Source organism: Strongylocentrotus purpuratus, unplaced genomic scaffold (genome assembly GCF_000002235.5).
Source record: "Strongylocentrotus purpuratus isolate Spur 01 unplaced genomic scaffold, Spur_5.0 spur5_scaffold_20, whole genome shotgun sequence".
NCBI lineage: Eukaryota > Metazoa > Echinodermata > Echinoidea > Camarodonta > Strongylocentrotidae > Strongylocentrotus > Strongylocentrotus purpuratus.
In genome coordinates this window covers 26,088,002-26,099,214 of record NW_022145606.1, presented here as the reverse complement: position 1 = coordinate 26,099,214, position 11,213 = coordinate 26,088,002, and the positions used below count along the sequence as shown (strand labels likewise).

Sequence of the window (11,213 nt, the reverse complement as noted above, 5' to 3'; positions counted from 1 at the left end):
TGTATTGTAAAAAACATGTGGAATAATTATGTTGATGGTGATATCAAGAAACGTTGAGGAGAAGTAGAGTTTTAGTAAAAATGCAAATATATATTGTGAACTTCCTACTTAGTGTCAGGTTATTTTTGAAATAACATCAAAGAATATATGTCCCCAGAAGATTTTTCACCTGCCCTCATATTTGTAAGTTATAACCAATTAATATCTGAAAAGTTTGAATCAAAATTGCACAAGATATGTCTGCACAGTGCTAGTTCAGTGTGCCGTTCTCTCCAAAATTGAGTCAATTTATCGTTGATTAAATTATTTAAGAACCTCAAGGTACACACCAATTATTTGGTGGTACATGAACAGCTTCAACAAAACAAACTCTCAGGTGGTCACGCTTCTTCTTCGCTGTCTATGTGAGGCTCCTTTGGACCGTCCGTGGTACCTGCTAGAGATCACACGCGGTCTCATATTTGTAACCTGTTACGGATGTATTTAATAAAATGCACATACCATTCTTTATATTTATCGCTTTCGCTAAATCACTTATCAGAAAGATAAGTTCACCGGTTATATCTAGTTCAGAGGTTAAAGTGTTGCTTGACAAAAAGTTGAGATTTATTCATGGGGTTATGTGTTAAAGGCGACCGCATGCGAGTTCGGGGAGACATGTTGGACGGTGCGAAGAAGCCTCACAGAGACAAGGAATCGTGACCACTCGAGAGTGTGATTTGCTGAAGCTGATCAACCATTTTTTGTCCAATTCCTTCATCACAGTTAATTTGACAATTTGACAATTCTTGACCAGAATTCCCCAATTATTTGCAATGAGACAACAAATTATTGAACTAATTTTCTTACATTTGTTTTCTTATGAAAACTATTAAGACAACTATTAGCACCATGATTATGTATTGTCTTTGAGTGCATTTTTATACTAATATTTTTGCAACATTTACAAACAAAAGTGTGTATTGTATGATTACGTAATGCACAATACGCATATTTTGAGTATTCTATATCATTTCGTTTTTGGTCTGTCCATTTCATACAGCAGTCTCGAAGCTATTCACTCGAAGAAACGTAAGAATGAACATACCTCTGAAATGGTGAAGTACTACTTTAACATCCGGAGTGTCGACAACACTGGCACAATGAGGCAATTTTATTTGGACAGGACGCTTAAACTGTAAGCCCCCAGGTTTGAGTTCAACGCCAAAACTTGCCACCATCTCTTCGCCTTGGATGCCCGGAACGGGAAAAGTTTCGAGTAGTCTCATAGATATATCTTGGTCTTGGTCAAGTGCACCTGCTGGTATAGTTAAGTGGACGCCATACCGGCTAAGATTTATCTCATCCCCTTCCGGACCAATAACTCGTTGCACTGTTCGCGTTATTCTTGTTGATTCAACATCCAATTCTGCAATAAAATTCAATATTTGTACAAGGATGAATAAAATTATCGCATTATTCTACATGCAGTTATTGTATGTCATTGTAGTTACGAATGGCAAAGGGAACCCAATATGTTTAACCTTACTAGGTATTTTTGGGCCGAGCTGCCTAAGTAATTATCGCTCAAGCATATCAGGTACCCATTTAAACATATGTGGAGAGTGGAAAAATATTGATTTAGGTATATCCAAAGGACGTTAGCACGGGGCTGGGATTTGAAACCCGAACTTTGTGATGTACAGTCCAACAACTTATCCACCAGACCCAACACGTGTACTATTCCCTGACTCATTGTGTCAAGTTTCGTTCAGCTGGCAATGAAATGTGCACATCAATCTATAGTTTCAACTCGTATCAATTGAATTCAATTATCATTTTGTTCTTTACGATATACAGATTATGCACACCCAAGACTCAAAACACACCAAAAAGCATTATGTAATTTTTTAGAAAAACATATCCTTTCCATTAAGGCATCCCTTTGGTAGTATCGAACACGAAATTAATGAGCCCATAATATATTAGACAACAATTATTGATTTGCAAAATTTTGGGAAAATTAGTGTATTATATACAGTCATAAATCATGTATTGTCGAGCATCCCCAGAAATTTTTCCTTTTTAACATAAAATGGTGATGACGTTTAAAACGAAATGACTGATTACACAATTACTTATGAAGAAATTTTGATAAAAATATATTACCATCCAATAAATCATTGCGCTTCTCTTCCGGTATTCTTTTTTTTAAGAGAGAGGGAAAGAAACAAAAAAAAAAGATTAATATTTCAATTGAATGTAATTGAATACGCATGTATATGCCGTGGATATTACGACCATGTTATTCAAACTTAATCAAAGACGGTAAATACCATATAGTATGAGTCAATTTACACCGATGCCTTTACGTTTTTTTTTTCTTTCTTCAATTGGAACACTCATGGTTGTTTATGTATGATTATTTTTTCACAAACGCTTTAAATTGTTCCAACAACCGACAAATATTTGCTCTTGAAATAAGGGATTCTGTGTGGCTATACTGTGTCGAAATGAACATCAAATATTAATTCTACTAAGATATAATGCTGTTTCAATACATTCTCAATGAGCAATACAATGTCTTGTTAAGTAGAGGCTAGTGCACACGTACGCACTCATGGATGAATAGGGCACGTATATTAGGACTTTACGTATGACCTGGGTTCTCTGCGAGCCCTATTCGCGGGATGTTATGTTACACTTTATTGTCTTCATACTCCTTCACCGTTTACCTCTGTTTGGTCTCATTCGTTTTCCTTCATTATTGTTTTTAAATTATTGTTTTTATTATTATTATTATTATTATTATTTTTTTTTTTTTATTATTATTATTATTATTATTATTATTATTATTATTATTATTATTACTATTATTATTATGAATCGTGTTGTTATGATTATTATTATTACTATTATTTTATTTATTTCTTTAATTATTATTAGTATTAATATTATTATATATATATATATATATATTTTAGCTTCTAGCTATACAATTTGTTCAATGAATTGGTACACCTTTCATTAATTACCTTGATACAATAAGCTGCCAGAGTCTCTGTGTGTTTGTACAATGTATCGGTGTGTCACCACTCGCGTCAAACGTTGTACATTTGGCTCCCTTGTCGAGGAGGTAGAGAAGAAGCTTCTCGTTATCTGTGAGCGGCTCGTACTGAGAATTTCTTGATACAACCTAACGTACAAAAACATGAGATTATTGTCATTTCAAATAGGTGCATGATGGTTTTACAAACAATACGCACAGATTTTCCTTCATTTACGTACCCGTAATGTTTAATATTAATACTGATTGTGTGTTATTGTTGGTATTAATTGTGTATATTTGCATTTTTGTTTATAATTATCCTCGGTAGAATTTTGGTTCAAAGATTAAAACAGTATTCATGAATATTACTTTAATTAGTAAAATATGTTAAACAACACATGAAACGGTCACACAGAGTTTATTTGATTTATTTCCGTTTCAATTATGAGCCTGGCTAACTGTACAATAGTTCTTGGCGTGTAATGAAATCTTAAAAGAGGCAGAAAAAGAAAATGATAAGAACTTAAAATGTTAACAAAACATTGTTGATCTAATTTTTCACATTGAAAAAAGGGGAATGAAGAATAAAATTAGTATATCATACAGCATTATCAAATTAAATCCTTTGAGATGACAGTTTCGGTTAATATATTCTTTCGGTAATACTATATAATTGGAATAATATCTTACCTGCTCAAAACCATTGGTGGTCTGGACCTTTTTGTCAAGATGTTCAGGACTACCCCACAGTGTAACAACAAGATGCAAACAGGTTTTTCCGTCATTGTTTTGGATGTTCACGTCTGCTCCGGCTTCGATCAAGGCCTCAATAATGGGAGAAAATCCACCTTCTACGGCCAGATGCAATGGCGTTTTCCCCTCACAGTCTTGCTCGTCCAATAAAGAGCAGCTCTGCAGTCCATACATTTACATCATGAAGAAAAAATACACGAACAATATAAATGATTTAGATGTGGCAGAACCTATGAAATCAAAATTCAGGATGATAATCTAAAACGTCCAAAAATTAAAATACAGTATAATATATACTTCCTTCATTTGGTGTAGGCCAAAATGGTGGAATATCTATGGATTATAGCGACTGGTCAGACACTGCCTCTGTGCCCCTCACCAAGTTTGTTATACGCAGACTAACCAAGAGGTAAACTTTCGCATTTTTAACCGTCAAATATTTATTTTCTATACACTTAAATCCGGAAAAAATAACAAGAAACAAAACAACTATGAAGCACTGCAATCAAGAAGTAGCATTCCAAATGTTAAACATGGATTACAGTTTCACTACTTCCTCAAGTGGGTTGCACAATTAACGGAAGCCAATGAGAAATGCTGATGTGGATTCGGATAAGAGAACCAAAGATTACGTTTCCTGTTATATGTTCATCATTTTTTATGCGATTGTACACGCTTTATCTTGAAATCGGTGGTGGGGGGGGGGGGACATTATCTTTCAAATTACTGATGAATGGAAGATAACAGAGTAAAACAACGATATTTTTTTCTTTCTCTCTCTCTCTCTCTCTTTACAGATGCTATTTTAAGCTATATCATATAATGAAACGCAAAATTACAAGAGCCTCAAGCAACTTTTGCGAAAGGAGCTATGCGACCAGAACCTAATTTTTAATGTAATTCACCGGTCAAATGAATGCGCATATAATTTTAAATATATTGACCATTCGCATATTTGTTCGTTCTCCTACATTTTGTGTATATCTGTTTTCTTTCATTCGCTCCTCTCTTTTGTTCGTTATACTGCACCCCTTTCTTGTGAGGCCCAGGGCATGCGTCCCTCTGCCCCATTCGTCTTGTCGACATTGTATTCTATTATACATTACCAGTGATTGTGCAGCACTTTCTACAACAAGAAATACCATCTAAATTGGATTACTTGATGCTTACATCTTCTCCCTCCTCTTGTCTCACTTCTTGAGCGAGCAAAAGTTCGACGCAATCCAAGTAGCCATTTTTCACAGCGGAGTGGAGTGGAAGATGCCCTGCGTTGTTCTTTGATGAGATAAGTTCTGACTTTCCTTCAAGACCAATTACGTACTTTGACGTTTCTAAACTGACACTGTAGAGAAAGGGAAATTACTTTCAGGAAGTAATACAAGTCAAGGTAATTCTACTTGAGCAAAAAAGACTTCGCAACTACTACTTGAGCAACTAGGCATTGGCAACTACTCGATTAGAAATTAAGAATTCAAGAACGACGACTGGCTCAATTGGGGAGTCAACCAGGCATGGAACAACTTCGTATTGAGCAATTGCTGGTAAATAAACTGAGACTTTGACAACCACGATAGAGAAACTACTACCTGAGCTAGTGACACGTTATCAACTATGATTTTAGCAACTTATATTTCAACAAATACTACTGAGCGACAAGAAATCGACCGACTTCTACTTTATCAGCTTATTATTGATCTACTACTACTTGTTGAAGTTAGACTTGAGGAACTACTGATCCAGCAGCTAGACTTGAGCAACTACTAATTTAGAAACTAAGACTTAGAGAACCAAAAACTGGGCAATTGGGGGAGTCAACAGGGCATTGAGCAACCGATAATTGGGCCACTACTTTAATAGGAACTAGGAAATAAAGAAAGAATACTATATGAACTAGGACCTGAAAAAACTGTTAGTTTGATACTATTAATAAAGAGTTTAAGAACTACGACTAGGAAACTATGAAAGTATGTCAACTAGGCATTAAGTTACCATTTCTTTAAAAACTAGAACTGAGCAACTACTACTTGAGCAACTTGACCTCTCAATTATATAAACCGTAAAGGGGGGGGGGGCGTACTTTGACGCTATTCATGTAGCGTGGTTATATACACCTAATTCTGTATCCAGTGGTTCCCATTATTTGTAATTTTCAAGAGACTAAGGTCAATTTTAACAATTTGCTTGCTCTTTCACATTGGAATAAAAGGTCTTTTTTAAAACTTTTTTGCCAAAAAATGATGACAAAAGTGGTCCGAATCAGCATATATATTTACATTGGACTTGGTTTAAAAATATCCCAGCATTTGCACCGACCAACATTATGAACTGATGTTGAACAGTGTGGATTAATTGATTTTGCTAATGTTAGCACACATTTTCATACGGTATTTGGACGTAAAGTGTAACCATCAATTGATTATAACTGAATAGTTTGCCTAATTGTGGAAAAATACGATAGCATTTGTAATAGATGGGGGTGGGGGGGGGGGGGTTACATTTGATTATTTTTCTAGTATCAGGGCACATATATACATAGAATATGCATATCAAATCTCCTTTGCTGATATAAGCGAGTAAGAAAATTCCCCTGACTGATTCGGGTCATTAAACTGATATTTTGTTTAATCAGCACAACACTTTACTACGGACAAACTATTCAAACCTTCCTTATAAACATTGTGTTTAAAGCCCTGATTTCCTAGGATAATTTTTTTCAAATAACTTTGGTTAATCAAAACAACGCGATGGAAGGAATGAAGCCGACCAATTGTTGCAAGGTTGAACTGAGTAGGCCTACTGCATTATTTCATGCACAAACGGTCGTCGTTTGGCCAGCGCAACACAGATCATCTACGCTGAATACAAATGCACGTTGAAATGACCGACTTCTTTCTTCAAATTTCTTTCAAATCGTCCTCAAAATATATGTATTTATGCAAATCTCAATTTTAATAAAAATGGACTTATATTATGGTATTGAAAAACAGTTATATTGAAATAATGTACCATATCTCGACAGTTCTCGTTGACACATTTTGATATATTAGTGTTAACGATAACATAAATGCAATCAATGCCATGAATACAATATTTGTAATCAGTAACACGGTAACCCCCCAAATCGTTAAAGATGGCACTGACAATGATGTTGGAACACTAGCAAAATAAAGGCTTAACTGTTAAAATTTTCCAAAAATAAACCATATAATAAGTGAACATGAATATCGTAATATACAGGAAAATATAAACACCACTTTAAATTCATTTTTTGTTTAACCATTGGAGAACGGATTAAAAATGTCCATATACAACAATTATTCATTTCTTTATAATAATGTGTACTTTGATTAGATCGTGCCATATGCCGCACATTTCGTTTGGCTTTCCAATTTTGACATCAATGGACTTTAATGAATTCTTATTACACTTTTCACTTTCAAATATATGTAAGTATAAGTATGTACATGTATATTTGCATACTGAAAGACTGGCGTATTGCAATTTATCTTGTAACGATATTTCACAAATCACCGATATTTCATTTCTTTGTCTTTCTGTAACATTATGATATTCGTTAACCACAACAATAAATTGCTAACAGATTAAGTTAGATTCTTGTCATATAGTTGAAATGTTAAAAAAAATGCGAGCAAGCAATTCAAAATGATATATCAGATATTAGTGTATATTGTAAGTTTTTTAGATCATCATATCCAAAGCCAAATGGATCGTTGTTATACATGGATGGGACATACACGGGACTACATAGTCATTTGGTGTGACATTTGGTCCAGATATTTGGGAAATATATTTTAATCTTGTTTCTTTTTATCTGTGGTTTAATGAAGACTTGTGTGTCCTTTCCCAGAATTCAACAATCAATCTAACATACAGCATACGTTTTAATTTAAAAGCCATCATGAAAATGGCATCATTCGGTTTGCCTTCATATTATCTACCTTGGAGGTCTACCTAGATTATCATCATTGGAATCATTGCTCTTTATTTGTTTATCCCCTCTTGTTCTTTTTCTTCGTCGGTAAAGTGAATCTTTCTTTTCCGTATAGGTCTATTTAGATTGTTATCCTTGGAAGCATGACTTTTTCTTTGTTTGTCATCTATTGATGTTTCATCTCCGTCGCTAGAGTCAGTCTGTCGGTTTGTTTTCTTCTTTCTCTTCCTTGGCGGTCCACCTAGACTATCATCATTGCAACCATGGTTCCTTCTTTGTTTATCCCCCTCTTGTTCTTTCATCTTCGTCTGTAGAGTCAGTCTTTCTCTACATTGGAGGTCCACCTAGACTATCATCATCGGAATCATGGTTCTTTCTTTGTTTATCCCCTCTTGTTCTTTCATCTTCGTCGGTAGAGCCAGTCCTTCTATTCCTTGTAGGTCTAAGGGGGTGGAAGGATGTGACACGAAACAACTTTTCAAGTTCGTCCAAAAGCTCCTGTGCTTCCGGATCGTGACTCAGATGAGACCCTGGCAAATGACTTTGGAGAGTTTTTTTCAGAATAAAATCCAGCAAATCATGTCAAGGTTCAATTTGTCCTCTCGTTACAAAAGGAAAAATCCTTCGTGTGTTAGTGAATTTTCTTCTTTCGAACCATTGTCTGAAAATCAAGTTAGAAAAGTGATCAATGCCATGACTTCTAAACATTGCAAGCTGGATCCTCTTCCAACATGGCTGGTCAAGTGTTGTATCGATGAACTGTTGCCAGTTATCACTTCCATCATAAACGGCTCGATGTCTTCTGGGAGTGTTCCTGACAGCTTCAAGGTAGCCCGTGTTGCTGAAGAAGCGTAGTTTGGATCACAATGACCTAAGGAACTGTATTCCTGTTTCTAACCTGATGTTCCTTGCGAAAGTTCTTGAAAGAGTTGCTAGCTTCCAGTTGAAAGCATATCTAGAGAAGAATTGCTTGTTTCACAATATGCAGTCGGCCTATCGCTCGTCCTACTCAACTGAAACAGCACTGTTAAAAGTGATAAACGATATGTTACTGGCTGTCGACAGGGGTTATAAAGCAATACTGGTTCTACTGGATTACAGTGCTGATTCGATACTATTGACCATGTGAATTTCATTAAAATCCTAAAACGTGACTACGGCATCAAGAGACGTGTTCACACCGCAGTGAGATAGCGCGGTATATCGTAGCACCCCCTTTTTGAGAGGTCCTGTTGCCATGCCGCGTGACGTCATGAGGTCAGAGCGGTCAAACATTTCGCGCGCTATTATACGAACTAGGAGTGTTGACCGCTCTGACCTCATGACGTCACGCGTCATGGCAACATGGCCTCTCAAAAAAGGGTGTGCTACGATAGACCTCGCTATCTCACAGTGGTGTGAACACGCCCAAGGATGTAGCGCGACAGTGGCTGGTCACCTATCTAAACAATCGATGGCGTCCATCAAGGAATCCTGCATACCATATACGCAGATGACACTCAGTTGTATTCCGTCATCAGACCTGAAGAACATGACGTCGGACTTCAAAAGCTACAGCAGTGTATAGCAGATGTTAAGGAATGGTCACTACGGAACAATCTTCAACTCAATGACTCTAATACTGAGGTCATTCATGTATTATCCAGGTTTAGAGGTGCTCGGATTCTCCATGTACTGCAGATTGGTGATGGAACGTCTATCGGATGTGTTTAGGCCTCTCGGGATATCGGTGTTATTCTTGATAAGAATCTCACCATGGCTGACCACATACGTTCATAGTCTCGAGCAGCAGCTTTTGGAATCTCCAAGGTAGGTAAAATAAGAAAGTACCTGACGGCCAGCGCAACTGAACGATTAGTTCACGCATTCGTTTCATCACACCTTGACTACTGCAACAGTTTATTTTACGGTTTACCAGACTCTCATGCAGCTCGGTTAATAACCCGTTTCAGAAAATATGGTAACATTACCCCTGTCCTCCGCTCTCTTCACTGGCCTTCTGTCTCTCAACGCAATATCTTCAAAATCATGATCCTAACTTACAAAGCCCAACATGAACTTGCTCCAATTTACATCACAGCTCTAATCTCATCAAAGACCCCGACAACCTATATAAGACTTCGCTCATCCACCTTTGCTTATCTGCAACTAGCCCCGGGTCCCATAACTCGAACACGATCTTCGTCGGTATAGTCGGTATTTCGGTTTGTTTTCTTCTTTCTCTTCCTTAAATCATAGCCTGCCATAATGATAGATGCACGCTACCGTTATGCCAGCGAGCCATTGCTTCACTGATATGTGCATGTTTGCACGCATCTGTAATAGCAGTTATTGTTCCTGCTCGTTAGACTGTGCTGTGTGTTTCGCATGCGGTATTCATAGAACCATCGCTTTAATTAGATTATCTCAAAATAAACCTGGCACAGGGGGATTCGGGGATTGGCACAACGGGGATTAGCCCTGTGTCATGATAATAGTTAAACATCTATCGATATTTCTAAATGTGGCAAAATAATAAAATGAGACGACATCATTAGAAGAACCGAAAGCAAGGAGTAAGAAGTCAACAAGAACATTTTAACATTCCTACGAACGCATGAATCATTTAATACTATATCACTATCGTCGACATTGTTTGCGTACCCCCCCCCCCTTATTACATTGTGCGTTTCATAACTGTGGATATACGTTTCTTTTTTTCAATTTCCCCCTGTGAACTCCAAATTCTTGTACAGAATTGGGATGTATATTTCCATTACGTATCCATATAGCATGAACATATCCCAAATTGTCATTGTTGGACAATATATGTAGTGTTTTTGCACGGTTTATTTTGATATCATTTTCAAGGGATGTTATTCCTTGGCAGGCTGCAAAGAGTTAATTGTCGTTAATAGGGAACAAACCATCATACGCCAATTTAGAAGGTGAATACAGGATTTAAACAAACACGTGGTATACAATGCCCGATATGATATGTGCTCGAATAATCAGAGCAAAACGTACCTACAAGGTTTGATGATATTCTCTTGACACATGGAGATGTTTCCTGTCACACGACTCGATTTCACTGCATCTACATTTTCACCGATTTGTAAATCTCCTTGGTTTTCCGAAATAAGTTGTGTTTCTGTTTAAAAAGTTATTATTAAATGAATAAATGAAGATGAGGATGACGAAGGCAACACAAACAACAGAAATAATATTAAAAAAGACGAGGACAATAATTACAATAACATGTGATGGTGTTTGACGTTTTCTCTACCTGATTGCTAGGACAGCATTGTCTATTCTTGTATGTAAGAAAACAGGGGACCAACGACTTAAGCCTTCTCCGACTGACTTGGTAATGAGGATTAAAGCCTTTATATCAAAGTGGTTTCAAACCCAGGTCCTTCGAAGCTCCTGGTTACAAGATATCTGCTCTATCACCGAGCAATGTTATACTTTAAAGTAAAAATATTAGATCTTCATAATGAG

General features: G+C 36.5%; 1 protein-coding gene across 1 annotated transcript; it reads right to left on the bottom strand.

The window, feature by feature from the left end:
* Positions 1–3,010: 3,010 nt before the first annotated feature.
* Positions 3,011–3,955, bottom strand: LOC574814 (E3 ubiquitin-protein ligase HACE1-like). The gene is made up of 2 exons (XM_775210.2): positions 3,719–3,955; positions 3,011–3,175 (listed from the first exon to the last, which is right to left on the bottom strand). Exons 1-2 carry the CDS (start codon positions 3,953–3,955, stop codon positions 3,011–3,013), a joined length of 402 nt encoding a protein of 133 aa, XP_780303.2.
* Between the last annotated feature and the right edge of the window lie 7,258 nt (positions 3,956–11,213).

What these genes read in the sequence shown, in the direction of transcription:
- LOC574814 (XM_775210.2), bottom strand. Translation starts at nt 3,955, where the DNA reads ATGTATGGACTGCAGAGCTGCTCTTTATTGGACGAGCAAGACTGTGAG. An exon ending in CCACCAATGGTTTTGAGCAG is followed by an intron (nt 3,176 to 3,718) that starts GTAAGATATTAT and finishes TTTGTACGTTAG; the next exon opens with GTTGTATCAAGAAATTCTCA.